The sequence below is a fragment of the Gavia stellata genome, chromosome 2 (genome assembly GCF_030936135.1).
Source record: "Gavia stellata isolate bGavSte3 chromosome 2, bGavSte3.hap2, whole genome shotgun sequence".
Taxonomy (NCBI): domain Eukaryota; kingdom Metazoa; phylum Chordata; class Aves; order Gaviiformes; family Gaviidae; genus Gavia; species Gavia stellata.
Genome location: NC_082595.1, coordinates 77,437,412 through 77,455,781, shown reverse-complemented (window position 1 = coordinate 77,455,781; position 18,370 = coordinate 77,437,412). Strand labels below are relative to the sequence as shown.

Here is an 18,370-nt window from a genome sequence, read left to right as displayed (position 1 = left end):
TCCTGTCGTCAGGACTGTACTGACTTCTGGAGTACCGTTCAGTTTTATGGAAGATGCTTTCCTATCTCTTGTTCACGTGCATCATAATAACATGTTTTCATTTCCTCCTCCTCTTTCGTAATAGGAAATCTGAGATTGAGGCAAAGAGAAAACAGGAAGAGGAAGAGAGGAAAAAGAGGGAAGAGGAAGAAAAGCGTATTCAGGTTAATGTTTTAGCTGGGTGGAGGTTTTGGGGGTTTTTTGGTTGTTGTTGGGGTTTTTTTAATTGTTTTTTTTTTAAATCTTTTTCACTTTTTCAGCTTAGGTTCTCCACTGAGTCTAATGGCTTCATTTTATAAATGCGTGTCTCAGAGTCATTCAGCCATGTTGCTTTAGTAGTAAATGTAAAGTGAAAATCATGGTTAGGGCATCCCAAGACGGATCACCTATTTCTAGTTCACATGCAAGTTCAGGTCTTCCGAGTAAAAGTGCATTTTTTTTAAAGGGTTTAAAAAGTTATTTTAAAGTTAAAAATACACAACACCAGAGAATCCTGGTTTAGCCTTTGAAGTTCTTGCAGATGTTCCATGTCAGGCAAGTTTGGCACTCTCTTACTAGAAGTCACATCTGGACTCAGGTTGTGCCATGTACCAGCTTAACTGTAAACACTTCCATAATATTGGTAATAATGAGAGGTTACAGGACTGTGTCTAGTAGCCCCTTTGGCTACATTCATGTAGAATAAAGACATGCAGTTCAAACCCTGCCCCTCCACCCCTCCCCCTTGATTCCTGACACTTCTTACTGATCCCATCATGAACTGTCACTCTGAGGTGTGTTTGGCCCCGTACCCTTGTTTTCCTCATCTTGGAGATTGCCTGGGTGGCCTGGGAGAGCAGTCTCAGAGGGGAAAAAGCTTCTCTGTAGGGGCAGTTGTAGCAAGTGCAGGGCAGTGATCACTAATGTTTACAGACTCTTTTAAGCTCTGACTATGAGTAATCAAAAGCAGAATTTTTCTCTTATATCTTGTTATCCCTGGAGTTAGCCTAGCACTGCTTATCCTTCTTGCCTCTGCATACTCTTTTCTATCACCTCACCCTCGTTCCTGATAAACAAGTTGCTGGAACTAGCAGAGCAATTATAATCTTTTGATGAAAAATGAATCTTCCCTGTGTTTTTGGGTCTGTCACCTGTATCAGAATAATAAGCACTACCAGCTTGCAGAATTTAAGCACAAAAACAGTAAGCTGCTATTTGGCTAGTCTCTAAAATCATTGCTTGGAGACCACTGCAGATGTGCCTGGTGTTTTGTGAGAAATTCATAGGATAAGTTTCCATTTGGGGACAGTTTAAATGGATTAAATTTTGTCCATCGAGGAAGCAAGATGGAATGTTGCCAGAAGGTTTAAAAACTTGGTCTGCCAGCACTGTGAGCACCTCTAGGGATTGTCTTTATTTATGTTTCTTTGTTTGTGAGATGTGGATATCTGCAATGCAGAATGTAATTTACACTTTCACTTAGAAACACTGCGTTTGGATACAAAGCAGATACGTAATCCAGTAGGGTATTTCTTTCTTTTACATTCTGTTAATTATTCGCGTGGTGAGACACTGGAATAAACTGCCCAGGGAAGTGGTAGAGTCACCATCCCTGGAGGTGTTCAAGGAATGTGTGGACGAGGCATTGTGGGACACGGTTTAATGGGCATGGTGGTGTTGGGTTGATGGTTGGACTTGATGATCTTACAGGTCTTTTCCAACCTTAGTGATTCTGTGATTAATTTTCTCTCCTTTTGGTGATTGTTACTATCAGCTAATTTAAAACACAGTTCACAGGGTAAAGTCACTGGTCTTACTGCACTGCTTTAGTGGTGCAGATTCACAGTGATGAGTGGGAACTTTGTCTCCTTTGTTGACTTTTGGGCACCAAGACAGGCACTGCTAAGATTTGGCGTGTATGACTTTCAGAAGTATGAATTGGATGGTCGCATTTTACTTACTGTATGTGCAAGACTCTGTTAAATAAGATGGTAAACTGGAATTACAGTTTTGCTCTTAGAGGCAGTATATCTGGATTGCTTCTGCGTTGCAGTAAGTCGGAATTTTACTATTTGCTTAAATTCAAAGCCAGATCAAGTCCACAGAGGATTCCAGTATCTGTCATAATCGCTTTTCAAAATGAACTACGGACTTATATGCAAAGCAATGCCTATTTCAAAGTCCTATAATGCCAAGTCCTGAATATCAAGGGAGTATTGTGTTAGAGCTGTGGAGAAGTAACTGTAATGCTCTGTATCATCTGAGGTTTAATGATTCTAAAAACTTTTGAAGTCTAATTTTCATAATAGTTAATAAAAAGCTTCACGTGGTTTTTTTAAATAAGGAATAATTGATTGGCACTTTAATTTGAAAAGGTAATACAAGTGGTGGACAATAACGATTCGATAAACTGTTTGAAAACCAAGATGCAATCTGTAGCTGTTTTGTTTTTCTTGGGTCAAACTAAATACTAATGCTGTTACTTTTTCAGTCGTGTAAATTTTGCATGTTTTGAAAGCTATAAATATACTACTTGGCATATTTTTCTAATCCTTTGCTTATGTAGCATTTTGGGTTTGATTGGATAAGGTTAAAGGTGTGTTTTTATACAACAGGCTGAAATTGAGGCTCAGCTAGCTAGAGAACGCGAAGAGGAAACCCAGCACCAGGCAGTGCTTGAACAGGAACGTCGTGATCGTGAACTTGCAATGAGAATTGCCCAGAGTGAGGCAGAACTCATCAGTGATGAGGCTCAGCTTGATTTAGGTTTGCGAAGGTATGGAGTTAAGTAGTCAAATTTCTCTTTTTTTTTTCTTTTTTTTTTCCCCCACTTTGGTCTCCGTCCTGTCCTGATCCCTTTAAGAAGGCTACTCTCTTGTTGGTTTTATGTATTCTTGTATTAATTAAATGGACCTTTTAAGTCAGTGTATTGGATTATTTTTCAAATTAACTTGTGAAATTTGTTACAAATAGATTGCTTTTGCTTAAAAACTTTCTCCGTTTTGCGTCTTGCTGCATGAGTAATTTAGTAGGTGCTTGCGAATACGACTACAGTTCTCTTTCTCTTTTTGAGTTCTAGCAAGGGTGGCAACCAATTTAAATTAAGATTTTTATGACTCGTTGAAAATAGTGAATGGAATTGTTTCAGTGGTAAGTAGTAATAAAATATACCCTTTCTGGTACTTGATGGTTCCAGCAATATAGTGTGAATTTGTGTGTGTTATTTTTAACAAGAAGCCCTCTTTGAATGCAGACATCGTAATTATTTCTGTGTCCTGACTGGTAAGTTTTTTAAAGTGGAATGAATATATTTAATGTAGATGGGTTTGAAAATTAAATGTTGTCTTAAACATTTTGTTTTGTTTGAACTTTTTGATGTGTCACAAGAAGTGCTTGGCTTTTAGTATACAGATTCACGCTGCCTGCAAAGCAAGAGCTTTTCATGTGTAAAGGGAGATGTCTTAGAAGCAACTTAGAAGTTCCAATAAAAATGGTGCTTACTGGTCAAATTGCATAAATGGACCTATGAACACAATCACATCATTGGTGACTTCATTAGTGCTAGTCTACGCAGTTTGTTGTTGTTGTTGAAAGAATGGGTGTAAGAAAATCCCAAACGTTTCCATGGACTTTCAAGCTCCCATATGTGTTCTCTTTGTTACTCAAATTTGATCTAGATGTATACTTTTTTTTTTAATAACTGTATGCCGACATGAGATAGCTAGGTAATTTTTTTGTCATGTACAATACTGGGTTTTAGACACTTCCACTAAAATGATTGTGGTTTTGCCCTCAGTTATACAATAGCTGTCATTTTCTCAGATAAGACTTTAACATGCTCAGTTGGATGTCCAGGTGTTTCACAGACAGCATTTGGGAGATTTTCATACTTTCCCTGTTTGGATTTTGGTGCAATACTTTGAAGGTAAACTCAAAGTCACTCTAGTGTTGCAAACTGGAAAACTTCTCTTAAATATGAAAGAAGGGAGGCAATAGACAAGAAGGGCTCAGAGAATTCAGTAAATTTTCTGTCAGTGAAGCTCTAATCTCCTCAGTGTTTTCTACTGCTCATGGGTAACACTGGTATTTGTCTTCCTTGGGTAGTCCCGGAATGGGTGATGAACTAAGCGTCCTGATAGTTATGACTGCCAGTTCCTCTCCGCTGTGTAGCTAGCGGTAGGAGAATGAAGACTCTTTTCTGAATGATTGGAAAGTGCAGAGTGGTCTGAATGAGTTAACATAGCAATGTAAATCCTTTCTTGAACAAGATACTATATAAATCTAGAAAAAAGTAATAGAGAGATTCTTCTGCTTATGTGAGATTTCTTTTTAGCTCATTACCAAATTTTTTTCCTTCCGTTTCTGCACTCTACTTCAAAGAGTTTTAAGCATGTCCAAAAATTGAAGAAAATTCTTTTAAGTTCACCTTTGATTTGATTTTGTTTTGGTTTGTTTAAAAACAAACTAAAATGTTCCCCAAACCCCAATATCTTCTCTCAAATCCAGGGGTAGATTTCCACCTAACTGCAGGAATTGGCTTAAAGGTAGAAACTGTGTGAATTCTTCTCTGAAATGAAAACTATTTATTGGTTTGAACAAAACATGTAATTTAATAATTTAAACATAAATTCTCAGGACTTATTTTAACTGATACCAGTTAAAATTTTACTAGAGTCTAAGGAAGTTATATTCTGCCATCTTCTGATTTGAGACTTGCATATTACCATATGATACACTGAAATCACTGTGACTTTTATGTATGTATGTATGTTTCCCTTTTCTGTTAAATTTTGCTGTAGTAAGATAACGCATGTATCACTCCATACTGAATTCATGCAGTATACTGGTTTCTACAGTGTTTTTGCACAGTTTTGTAAAAAATCGTTTCATGCTTACATGTTGGTATGAATAAAAGGGTATTTTCCATTGTGCTGTACAACCTGTGGCGTGAAAATAGTAAGAGCAAGGTGATTTTTATGTGCCACTGTGAAGGAACTCCTGTATTTTGCTTATTTTTAAGGAACGTGTGATACTTGCATGTTGTCATATTTGAAAATGAGTAGCCTCTGCTTTATTTCTTTTCTTCTCAATGCCTTGCTGCATTCACCATTAGTTTTCATAGATCTTTAAAGGCTCATAAGTATTAGTAGTTTCTTTGAGAAATATACTCGTTGGCTCCCGTCAAAGAAGAAGCGTTGTTTCTTCTGGCAGTAGATCCAGCATTTTTATTTGTGCTTTTTCTGTGCTGGATATGCTGGACGTCTCCTAGCTTCATCCAATTTTATTACTCATCCACAATTTGAAAGCATGTGTCATAAGGGATTTACTGCACCTAGGGGTAAATTAACAGAAGTGCTTAGCACGTAAGCAAAAAATTAATTAAATAATAGATACCTGTTTACACCTGTGCAATATTTTTAATTTATGAGGCTTATTGAAACATATAGTGTAGCATATAGCACCAAAATAAGCTAGCCTCAGTGAAGGTGTTGTGAGTGTATCTGTTCTGTGCATCGCATTGGAACAATCCAAGTAAGTTCTAATTTGTAGCATATTCAGTGCTACATGTGTGTACATGTGGGTCTTCAGTATGGCAGTTAGACTGTGTCTTTTCACAGCTTGCATGAAGAAGCTATTGGTCCTGTTCCCAGAGTAGCTACATGAGGATTGCTGTTACTTCTTGTGATACGCTTATCCAGGCATAAAATATATCAGTAGCATGTCTCAAAATTTTTGCTTTTGAAAGATGGGGTGGGGGGGTGGGAGAAAGGGTGGGGGAAGTTTTCGCCTGTACATTTTTTCCAGATTATCTTAATTTAACTTTTAAAAAATAATTTGACAGTCATGATTGAATGAAAAAGGTGAAGAAAAAAGGTCTATATAATCCTGTTTTTCAGTTAAAAAAAAGAACAACAAAAAGCGTAAGATAGTCAATAAGATGTGACAGAGCAGGAAATACTATGACCTACCTTTTCCCACTTCAGTTATTAGAAAGGTAACTAGGAAGTAGTCTATCTAACATAAATGTCTTCTATTTGCAGAGCCAATGGAACAAAGCCTCAAATGACTGTGTATGGCATTTTTTTTCCCATTTGAATAATAGAAAAAAGCAATACTAATTAATTCAAAGGAAATTGATACTGTCCTCTTATTTACTAATACCCCATAATAATCTTTATTAGCATGCTTCTGTAAACTTTAAATCAATTTGTAATACTTTATATCCTCTACTTTGCTTATGTCTAATAAACAAGTTAATAATCTAATATACCTAATAATATCTGTTTAAAGATGATTATATAATTAGTGTAAACTTTTTCACATACCATCCATTTTTCACTGCCCTGTGTGATTTATTGCTCTTTGAAGAATCAGGACTGTGTATGCATATTATATAGGAAATCATTTAAAATAAGTAGCCATTTTTTTTGTGCACTTGAATTAGCTTCAGTTTGGTTGGCAAGAGGCTATCACAGTTATAAAGGCTGTTTTTATATTCATATGTGTGGTTTATGCTTATTTATCAATTTTTTTATAGGGAACAAATGGCCACAGAAATGTCAGAAATATTGTCTAGGTAGGTGAGAAGACAACACCAAATGAATCAATCATTTTATAAAAAGAAATCACACATGAAATGGGTTGAATTATTATGGAATGAAAAATAATGGAATCTGGTTTGTTTGTTTTAAGTGCTAAGCAGATAAATAAATTATTTCTTTCAGATAAATTTCCTTTATCAACACCTTTTTTCCAGCAATTACTGTTCTGCCATTTTAATTGATTACATAAAAAAAAAAAAAAAAAATAGTTCACATACCCTGGTGTTTTGTGTAATTTTGATAATGTACCTCCAGCTTTCTTCTCTTTTCACCTTTCTTGTAACGGTAATAGAAAACTAGGCTTCATATCTTCCGAAGGAGGTTTTCTACAGATTCAACACAGAATTAATGAAGTTATTTAATGTTAATGTAACTGTTAGTGCTTTTAATAAGAAAATATTCTAGTTATAATTCCCTTCAAATAAAAGCAGTTTTGAAAATTACCACGTTAAAAGCATATTAAAAACCCTCTTAAGACATCTAAACAAAATCCCCTTCTGAGATTTCTTGAATGCTGATGCAAGGTTTTATGCAGAATGCAGGGGGAAAGGAGAATGCAGGTTTAGATCTGAATACAATTCTACTGTAACAGTCTCATACTAGTTTGTGTTAGAATACTAATTCTATGTTGAAAGAAATTTTTATAATGTCCTTCATATCAGTGAGTAATTAGAAAGTGTTTTGTGCAACATGAGGACAAAAATAAACTTTTGACATTCATTTTCTGAAGCTTACATAAGAGGCAATATTGTTTAGAGTTTTAAAAAGTGAATCTGTTATTAAACAACCTACTATGCTGTGTATATATAGTCTGAAGATAATCGGTCTCACATGTTTGTTGGGTTTTCTAGCTGTAGCAATGATAATTGGAAATGCAGCTGTTAACTAAATTTGTTTCTTGCAGTGGTGTTTTAGCAACAGGAATAAACAATGTTGTGTGCAATTAAGTTAGCATGTGAATTTAGATGGCTAGATTGTATTGCATACATTGACATAGTTCCAATGACAATGGCCTAATTCTTAATGTGCAAAAAAAAAAAAAAAATCACAAATTTTGGGGCAAAATCAGAGGCTCTATTTTGGTTGAATTCAAAATGCAGTACTTCTTACTGCATGCTTGTTTAACTAGATTTTTTTCACTTTTCATATACTGGAAACTTTTGACTTGAGACTTTTTTTTTAAGTCTGAAAATACTGCTTATGATACATAACTTTGTCAGATTGAGCGGTGAAGTCTGATTGTCAAGTATGATGCTCTTCTTACTGCCAGACTGTTATGCTGTCTTTAGACATGTAGAAAACAGAAAGAGTGATCTGCAGAGTGCAGAGTAGTACTGTAATGGAAAGGCTAAGCCATTCAATTGGATTAGCATTCTTAAAGATTACTAGTTTAACCAGAGATCTTACAGCCTAGTTCTGCTGCTCTGAATTATGTAGCAAACTCTTAGAGTAGTGGGTAGTGTTGCTAAATAAGGAAAATCCTTAGGATTTTTCAAATTAGGTTCAAGAAGGTTAGACACCAGGCAACGGAAATTACATTTAGCAGCAATCCTTTAATGTCCTACAGGTATGCCAATGATAAGAAAATATTGAAATATATATTTTGAAGGAGACTGTCTGTCTAATGATTTGGTTTACACTTACGAGTAGTGCTAAGGGTGAGGAAAAGTTCCTGTCCCTTAGCTATGTACTGATTAAAAGTCAAAGAGGTCATTTTTTATGTCAGACTTCTCACATACCATAACTGGAAGCTGTGTGTTGACTCAGATTAGTAGTATGAGTAGGCATAATTAAGCTGATGCTGCAATAAAGAGTACCATTCTGTAGTTTTAATTACATTTCAGGAGATGGTTCAGTTGCTATTAAGAAGAACATTTGGTTAAACAGATTGTTTTATTTTCTGAAACTGAAAAATAAATTGCACTTGTTATCTGTCCTTTTAGAACTGCTATATCTACATAGAGAAATTTTTCATAGAAGATGTATTTATAACCTATTAACTTGAAAGGGAAAATAAACAACATAAAACTTCATAGTCCCACATGAGACCTTTATGGAAAAACAAGCTTTAAAATAATATCCACTGGATAAGAAATACTGTAATAATGTAACAGTCCCACAAAGATATTGCTGCACAAACAGACTTTATCTGAAAAGGCCTAGTTTCTTCTGGTTTTCTCTCTTGTGAGTTTTTAAAGTGACAGATCACATCAAGTATTTTGCTACCCTGTTAAAGATCTAGTTTCTTCTGAACAAATCCTCTCAGATCCTGAAAGATAATTCAGTTTGCCTCTTGTTCTTAGTCAAGGGCATTAGCAGAGATTGGTAAAATCATGTGTCTGTTCTTGAATTTCCTTAGTGTTTAAAAAGTATTCTGATCATCACTGAACAGTGGAGTGTTTTGAACTTAGTTTATATCCAAATAATCCATGGGAAGTTTGCCGTTCCTAAGGGAGAGTTCTTCCTCTTCTTATCCATACCATTTTTAAGGTATATCTTTATACCTTATATCTTTATACATTTTTAAGGTTTATCTTTATACATATACATATAGTGTTTGTTTGTTACATGGATAACTTTATACATACTATTAGAGATGATGGAGATTTTAGTAATAGTTTCTCACATGCATTTGCTGTTGACTTTATTGCATGCTACCTATACGATGAATACCTTTTGCCTTTGAAAAACACTGTTTCTAGGTGAGTCTTTTTATACTGGTCAGCCTTTCTTCTGAGAATGGTCTTTTTTTCCTTGGTATCTCTTAATCATTTCCCCCCGCCTCCAGAATAAATGTTGCTGTTCTCAGACAGCTGCTATACAATTAATATAGAATTAATTTGATTTCTTTTCTCAAATTAGACTTTTGTCAAAGGCATGGAATATTTCCTCTAGTCTTGGAACAAGGATTTTGACTTAATCCAGTTTTAAACAGCAGAGGAAACGCTTTTTCTTCCTTCTCCTTGTCTACTTCAGAAATATTTTTCCTTGTCTGTTTTTCGAATGAAACTAAAAATGTATATGGCCAGTCTTTGTTGTCTGTATTCTGCATCTTGACTAGTACCAGGAAAAGTGTACATCAGTGTGGGGTGAGGTACACATGAATAGAATATGCGTCTTTTCACACCTAAATGCTATCTATTAATGACAATTCCTTTTAATCTCCAGGCAACCAATCAGATTGTCACATGATTTTGGACGTAAAAGATGCTTTCACTTAATCATTTGAACATCATGAAAATAATAGGGCACTTTGCCTTTGAATTCAGTACCTCTGCTGCTGATTTTCATTGTAATAAGCGTGCTGCAGCGTTGATCGTGGGATCTATTCCTCCTGTTGTAACAATTCCCGTTTCATACTTGAAAAAATATATATTTTTTTAATAATTGTAGGGGTCCTTCAGTGCAAGCCACGAAAGCTGCCGCTGGTACTAAGAAGCATGATCTCAGTAAGTGGAAATATGCAGAGCTTCGTGATACCATCAATACATCCTGTGGTGAGTTGTTTTTTTTTTTCTCTGATTTGAGAAAGTTGCAGCTGAATGAAAGGTGTTACTTTCTTCCTATGATAAAGATAAAAATTTGCTCATGAATTTATTCAGGTTTGAATGAATGTCAAATTCATTTTAAAAATTTCTATTACCCCAAATAGAACAGCAAACTAAGCTATTTCCATATTGAGGAAACAGAATTTCCTTTGTTACCTCCTTTACTGAGTATATATTTATGATGTTAAACTGCTTGGGCCATAAAAGACATGTTGAAATTTCTTAATTAAATTGTCTCAGTTTTATGTATTTCCACGAAGGGAATAATAGTTATTATGCTTTACCTAGAATTTGCGTGTTCTAAGAAATTTTTTGCTATTGCTTCTTGCTGTCACCAAATCACAAAAAAGCAAATACGTCATGTAAAACACAGCATAAAATATTTTCTGTCTTAGATGTTCAGATTATTCTTTAATTTTCAAAATGTGTAACTTCATTTGGGAAGCTTGCAGTTGGGACATTAATTACTTTTCCCCCGATGTTACGAAGATAAAAACAGATAAGAAGTATTTGTTTATTAAATATTACTGTTTCTTCCTGCTTCTGATTGAAAGCAGTTGGTTAATTTCTGATTTAAGATAATGCAGAATTTCTCCCTGGATGTAGAAATTGGAAACAAACCCATTCGCTCCATAAAACCCAAAGTTAGCTCCAAATTCTAACTGTGTCTCTATTGTTTTTACATATGCAAGACTGGAACTAATGTATGTTCATCTCTGATGAAGCCAGTTTGGATACTTTTAGGTGACTAATGAAAAAGCCTTGCAATCATTCAGTCTGTTAGTATCATGAAATTCAGCAAAATTAAAATATATTTAATAATGTGGAAAAAGAACCTAGATCTGAGCAGTCAAATTGCTGATTTTCTTTTTTTCAGTTGCAGAAATAAAATTCAGTGGTGAAATTTTATCTGTTTCTGTACTGCTTGGCTTGTGATAATGTCAACAGACAAATTTAGCAAATAGAAAATTTTATTTGTAGCATTTCACTGCTCCAAATCTCAAAGTAGAACAGCTACTTTGGGCAATGTCATTCCTGTAAAAGAAAAAAGGATATATAGCACTCCAAGGATCTTTCTGGGCCATAAAATACAGGCCCTGTTGCTGCAGAGAATGAGGGTATATTATATTATATTATATTATATGTTACAAACTGATCTAAAATTATGTACCTATCAATATAGAAAAGCATTTAATAAATAATTTTTCTGATTTTCCTCACTCCTCCCTTCCTTCCTCATTTTTGAGACAGATATTGAACTCTTGGCAGCTTGCAGAGAAGAGTTTCATAGAAGGCTAAAGGTATATCATGCTTGGAAATCCAAGAATAAGAAACGCAATGCAGAAACAGAACAGCGTGCTCCCAAATCAGTTACAGACTACGGTGAGGAGAGATAATTTTGTGTTTATAATCATTTTGGTGACAATATTCTAGAGAAAACATTTCTAGAATGAATTTTGGTTTTGCTAGGTTGAAGGAAATTCTTGTGGTTTTTGGAGTATTTTTATATTGATTTAAGGTAAATATTTTGAAAATATTGTAACTGACAAATACTTTGCAGAAAGTAGAATACTTTCAGGAGACCCAGACACATGTACTGAATAGCTCTCCCTGAAACCTTTTGTCATACCAACTCACATCTGTTAAAAATAGTTCTTGATTTGGTGTTGCGGTTGCTGGCATTTTTGCTAAATGTTCATTGCTGTGCTGCTTAAGACTAAGGAAGATAATTTTCCATTTATGAAACTGTGGTTCGCATTTTGAGACTTCTGAGACTTTGTTTTTAAGGCTGCTCATACTAGTTCTGACCTCTGTAATTACAAATGTTGCTTTCTGATAGTAGTTAGTGATAGTTCAGAACAGAGAATTATACCTAAGGATAGAATAGAGATTCTAAAAATAGTTCTCAAATAGTCCATCTATCAGAGAATTGCATGTGATATTTTTGGTGCTATAAAAAACAAGATTGAAAGAAATCATGCTCTGTTATGTAATTCACTATTACTTTTAGGGTCCAGCCAAACCAAAAAGTATTGGTGTAAGGGTTTTTTTCCTCATGCTTTTATTCTTCTGTAAGACACAGATATATAAACATAGATGTAGATACTTTTAAAAGGCGCTAATAATTTCCTCATTTACATTACTGTAAGCCTTATGTATTTCAGGTTACATTCTTTTTTTTTAAATTCTATGGGTGTTGATATTGCAATTTTTGATTATGGGATGGCAAATTTTTTGTAGTTGCTGCTTTCTTATTAGACTGTCATTCTGCTGATTTCACAGATGGGTGTTTATTATCAAAGCAATGCGCTAATGAGAATAAGTGACTGCCTTTTAAATTCAACAAAAATGTGTAGGAGTTACTGTGTTTAACACTGCCAGGCCTGAAAATTAGGTGCCCAGTTTCTGAAGTGATATTTGTGGAGTTGATTGTTACTCTTTCCCTGGCACCCCACCCTCAAGTCCAGTGATCATCTGTTATAAAAGGAATCTAAGAAATGAACAGAATCACAGCAAACTGATATAATAATTTAGTCAGATCTTTCTTGCTGTTTTCTGGTTCCATGATCCTTGTGTTCCTCACCACACAGTTAATGGGAGAGACAGAGAAAAGGGAAGATGGGGAGAAGATGCTCTCCCCAAAGTCCCATTAGCCTGGGATTAGAGCATTGTCCTGGGACATGGTGGATGCAGATCCCAGGGGATGCAGGTGCCCTGCTTACTTTCAGTGTTAGTCTTTGTATAAAGGTGTCTCCTTGATTCATTCAGAGTTATGCATTGCTTGAGCATGACCTGAGAATTTGAGCTTTTCAGGGAACTTTGGTACAGATGTATGGTGGGTGAAATCTGGACCCCTGGAAAAGATGTTATCAAAGAATGGGTCCTTGTGGCCATGCCTAGTAATGTGGTTTTAAGTGCTTAAGAAAGCTTATGACTGAAACAGCAGGAAAAGGCCTTTGAAGCACTTCTGCAAAGTGGTAAGTTGCTTTGAATTTGAGCTTGCAAATTCTGTCTGCAGCTAAATGGGTAAAATAAATATTCATGCATAGTATTGCTGATGGGAAGTATCAAAGAGCAGAAAATCTTTGGACTTCTGCAAATAAAGTTTGGAATATTCATGATCTCATCACATTTAGTTATACATTTACAACATTCTTTTCCATGTTCTTTGTTGCATTTTTTTACTTTTCTTGAAATATGGCTTCATATTTCTGAAGAAAAGTTACAACATTGCAGTTCAGAAGACAGTCAATAATAGTGACCTTTAGAGACTCTTGTTAATGTCAGAAGTAATTCTTCCTATGGCAAATAATTATGCTACATGTGCATTTCACATCTACGTATTATAATGATCTGAGTAGGTAGTAAGAAGGAACTCTGATTTCTTAGATGTTTAAGCTAAAAGTCTTTCGGGTGTCAGTGGATGTGTGCTTCAACTGATGTAGTTTCTTCTTTCTGTCTTCTCACTAATGTCATATAATTTTACAGGTCTCCTTTAATTAAATTCATACATTCAGTATAGAAGCTAAACACTGGTTTGTATATTATTACTGGAACAGGCAGATTTGGTATTAATAGAGGTCTGGAAATTTTTTCCTAGTTAATTAACCTGTTAATTAATATTACCTCTATTAATTAACAGGTTAATTAACTAGCAGATTTGTTACAGCAGTCTGTGCTTAGCATGTATATAACTGGAGTTTTGTAACAGGCATCGCAAGTCATTGAAGTAATCAATTTCAAAATTAAACCCTGATGAAAATAGAAGCAGTTGGAAATCTATGAAACTTGAGGAAAGGAGACATTTTATATATGACAGTGAGCAGAAAGTGAATAGAAATACTTGGCTCAACATCTGTGTTTATTTTGTAACTAGAATTTCCATTTGTCTATCGTCAGCATTGGTGAAAAATGTTGAAGTAATGAAACTATAGCTTATAAAGAGCACTTTTATGTTTTGTTCAACATGTAATATTTGTTCACAGATTTTGCACCATTTTTGAGCAACTCACGTAAGTGGGGAGATGGTTATTTAAGCTAACTTTGAAGAATAGGAACACTTGAGATCTCTATACTAACATTAATTAATCCAGTGTTTTGCTACAGGTGTACACAGAATTTAGTTATTCAAAAAATTCTGTTTTACTATTTGGCAATCTTATACAACTGATGGCAATTATATGTTACTCTAGTAATTTACGAATGTAATTTACTGCTTATCTTCATGAGATCCTGCCTATTTGAGCAGTCATGGGAAGGGAGAATGAAATAACCTTTTTATGTAGGTTATTTGAAGGTATAATCTCTTCTCTCCCCCTGCCTCTCCCCAAGAAATACTGTGCTTGTTCTAACATTTTTTACTGTCTGCACATGGCGCTTTGTTGTAGCAAAACTCTGGAATCAACTTAATATAACAGCTGTTTTCCTAGCACACAAACTAACATTCAGGTGATGGTTTCTCTATTCAAAAGAACTACAATTCCATAGCACTGAAAAGTAGAGGCTATGTTGGCTGCTTAGCATTCCTGTCTAGATTTTCTCTTGGATTTAGATATGCATAGCGCTAGAAATAAGCCTTAGAAAAAATGTTTTGACAGTACTAAAGCACTGATCTGCTGTGATAGATGTTCAGACAATTTGCAGAAAATAGAATAAATCTCCTATAAACTGTAGACTATGTCTCCCTGTAAAATACATGCTTTATCAGAGTTGATGTATAAAAGTAGTATTTACCTATTAAAATCTGTTTTGTTTTTCTTCTCTTTGTTTTCCATGTAGACATGGAAAAAAAATGGGGGGTATGATTTGTATAGTACATACATTTTTTGAGCTTCTGCTCTTCACATCTAGAAAAACTATTTTTCCTTGAATCTAAGTGGAAGAAATTTCAAGGTGCAGTTGCTAGTCTATAAGTCTTGTTCATAACTGTAAATATATGTTATTAGAAGTGATTGTCATTTTCCATTTTATTAAATTCTAGCTCAAAAATTAGCTTTGCTGCTTAATAGACAATGGACAAAAAAGGAATTCACTTTTAATTACTCTCTTTAAGCTGAAACATGGAACTGTTAATACTGATTTTCTTTTTGTAGAGATGGCATAGATTCACATGCAGAATTTCTTAAACAGTGTATTTGTAACAGTGGTATTGTAAACCAGTAAAACAGGATCAGTAATAAACTTTTCCAGGAGAACAGTTATTAAAGGAAAGGATCTTGCTTGTAAGAACATTTACTGTTTAAAACTGATTATGATAGTTTATACATAACATTAAGAAGGTCAATCAGTTGATGAGTTAACATAAAGAGTATTTTCTTTTATTCGAAAGAAAGTTTCTCTCCGAAGTCTGAAATGTGTGGGACTCTGAGGGAGTTCAAAAACGCACATGGGAAATGTTTACCAAAAATTTGTATGAAGCTTTAAAAGATTTCATACAACTCTGTCTCCTCTAGAAGTTTTGTCTGTTGATCTTAATGGTCTGAAATAAACACTTTCTTTAAAATAGAAAGCCGCCAGAGAGTAGTTGTAATGCTGGAGTTTAGTACACAGAAATCTAGGCAGAAAGTTATGTTTGGTGGCAGCTTTGTAATAAGCAGTATGTGTGGTCAACATTTCTACTAACAAATTAGTCTTTTTTAACAGTATTACACACCATTCTGTCACTGTCAAAAATCTTGAAGTGATGCTTTGCATTTTTGTAACTGAAAATACTGCTTTGCACTGGGACCTTGTTTTACAAAGAGATGGACTGAACTAGGGCAGTTACTGATTAATGTTTCGGGTTGGTAAGAAATTTTATATGGGAAGTTTTACCTTAAATACTGATTTAAAGCAAAATGTGTTATTTTACTCACTTCGTTTTGTCTGAATGTACCTGATGCCGTTGAGCAACCTAGTATTACATATAGATAACACAGTTAACATGAGCCTTTCCTCACCAGTGTGGTAGCTGTAGTCATTAAAAGAATGCACATTATATGAGATGGGAATGCTTTTTAGGTGAGATGGGAATGCTTTTTAGGTTTGATGAGACTTCAGATGACCTGACCTTGTATTCAGAGAGAATCTCTCAGGTTTTTGGGGGTTTGGTTTGTTAGGTTTGTTTGTTTTTGTTTTTGGTTTTTTTTTTTTTATTTTTGCTTATTTTTGATTGGTTGATTTAGTTGTTTTTTGTTTTTTTTTACTTTGCTGATTAATCAAGCAAGTCATAATATGGTTTTCTTGTTTTCTGTTTTTTTTGTTTGCTTGTTTTGGGGTTTCTTTGTATGATAGCTCAACAGAACCCGACAACCCAGCTACCAGCCAGACAACAAGAGATTGAAATAAACAGACAACAGCGTTACTTCCGCATTCCCTTCATCCGTCCTGCGGACCAATACAAAGATCCCCAGAACAAGAAGAAGGGTTGGTGGTATGCGCATTTTGATGGGCCATGGATTGCTCGACAAATGGAGCTTCATCCTGACAAGGCACCCATTCTCCTTGTAGCAGGTTGGTATTGAAAGCAAAATTCAATTGTTGAGACGATTCAGAGTTGGTAGCTTACTTGCAAGTTTCCCAAGTCGCATCCTCTTTTTTTCATCAGCAGTTCTCATCTGGGCGGAATTTGAGGATTTGGGACTGCTGTTGATGGTGGCCAAATGTTACAGAGTATCATTTAGAGATGTACCTGGTCACATGTTTTACCTGTACACGTCCTTTAAGCTGGGAAGTCATAGACAGAGTAGGAATCCAAATGTAAATGGTTTTATTATTAAGTATCTTCAGATTATTCACTGAACTGGAGACAGCATGAAGATAAAACATCACAATTTATCTGGGAAAGTTCTGCTCAGCGTTGTATTGGTTTTTAGTTAGCCTTGAAAAATTACAGCAGTTTGTATCAAAGTAATTTGCACATATGATATATTGTCTTTCCATACTATGGTGCTAATAGCAAACTGATGCTTTTACCGTATTTGTGCTGCCTAGTATGGGAGAATAGCTTTTTATTTTAAATATTTAAGATTAAAACTAAATGTGGCAATGGATAGGTAGAGATTTATCTGGTAATGAAACATATCCTCCTTTTCTGAAGGATAATGAAAGGGGGAGAAAACACGGGAGAAATGCTGTTTATAGTTCTGTGTTTTTGTATTTAACTTGGGGACTGAGGAAGAGGCCATAACCAATTTGTTTAGCTTCAGAGTGATGCTTTACTAGTGACAAAAGTTCCTTTGTTTTCTGCTAATTATTTTTAATAGAATTCCTTATACCAGCTGTTACCTGTTCAGCGTCAAAGCCCATAGCTAAAAGTAGCATTGCTGTCATGAGTACCACACTCAATGAATCACCTATTAAAAATAAGATTAAAATATAGCGAGCGAGCTACACTCATCATTTCATTGGATTCCCTGTGTCAGTCCCGTTTGGTAAACACTGTTTAGCATGGGATAAGAATACTGGCTACTTGATCAAAAGTCTCAAGTTCTTAGTTGCTTTGCTGCATTTAAACAAATTAAATAATAACAGCAGTTCACTGTAAAACTGGGTAAAACTGAAAGTATGAGTAAAACAAATGCGGTTGTTATCCCGTAGTGGATTTCAGGAGAATATATCAAGATGCTAATCTTTTCGGCTTCTTTCCTTTGTTCCTTTTTGCTCGTTTTTTTAGCACAATTTTGTCAGTTGCAGCATCTGATACTAGTTTGTTCTGATACTGCTTTTCTGGTGCAAAAACCCCACAACCCACAATATCTGTATCTGAGGACTGATTTCCCCATAAGTTTTGAAGTCTATTAACAAACCAGAGCTTGAGAGAGGATATCTAATTAACAAAGATCTAATCTTTGTTAATGGGACCTTTGAATGATGTAAAAGCTTTATAAAGATTTTTCTTTTCCTCTTCACCATTTCAGGTAAGGACGATATGGATATGTGTGAGCTTAATCTTGAAGAGACTGGCTTAACTCGAAAGCGAGGTGCTGAAATTTTGCCGAGACAGTTTGAAGAAATTTGGGAGCGTTGTGGAGGTATCCAGTATCTTCAAAATGCAATTGAAAGCAGACAAGCTCGTCCTACGTATGCTACAGCTATGCTGCAGAACCTATTGAAATAAATGGTCATTTTGCACAGTAACCCTTGCCCATGATACAAAGGGAAGAGTTCCTCTGTGCAACAGAGGACGTAAGCATTCTATAATCATACTAGAGATGTTTAATA

At 35.0% G+C, this 18,370-nt stretch overlaps 1 protein-coding gene across 6 annotated transcripts in view; it reads left to right on the top strand.

Moving 5' to 3' along the window:
- Window positions 1-18,370, top strand: part of MYO6 (myosin VI) — an 82,504-nt gene extending 64,134 nt beyond the window's left edge. For 2 of the 6 annotated variants that reach the window (XM_059829577.1, XM_059829581.1), the window contains 9 exons: window positions 125-203; window positions 2,634-2,794; window positions 6,060-6,089; window positions 6,557-6,595; window positions 10,014-10,117; window positions 11,420-11,551; window positions 14,155-14,181; window positions 16,442-16,660; window positions 18,067-18,370. In XM_059829577.1, coding sequence (XP_059685560.1) covers window positions 125-203; window positions 2,634-2,794; window positions 6,060-6,089; window positions 6,557-6,595; window positions 10,014-10,117; window positions 11,420-11,551; window positions 14,155-14,181; window positions 16,442-16,660; window positions 18,067-18,266 — 991 coding nt within the window. In that variant the 3' untranslated portion in view covers window positions 18,267-18,370. The remainder of the gene's footprint in view (window positions 1-124; window positions 204-2,633; window positions 2,795-6,059; window positions 6,090-6,556; window positions 6,596-10,013; window positions 10,118-11,419; window positions 11,552-14,154; window positions 14,182-16,441; window positions 16,661-18,066) is intronic. The other 4 variants (XM_059829617.1, XM_059829599.1, XM_059829591.1 and 1 more) reach the window with 3 other exon arrangements.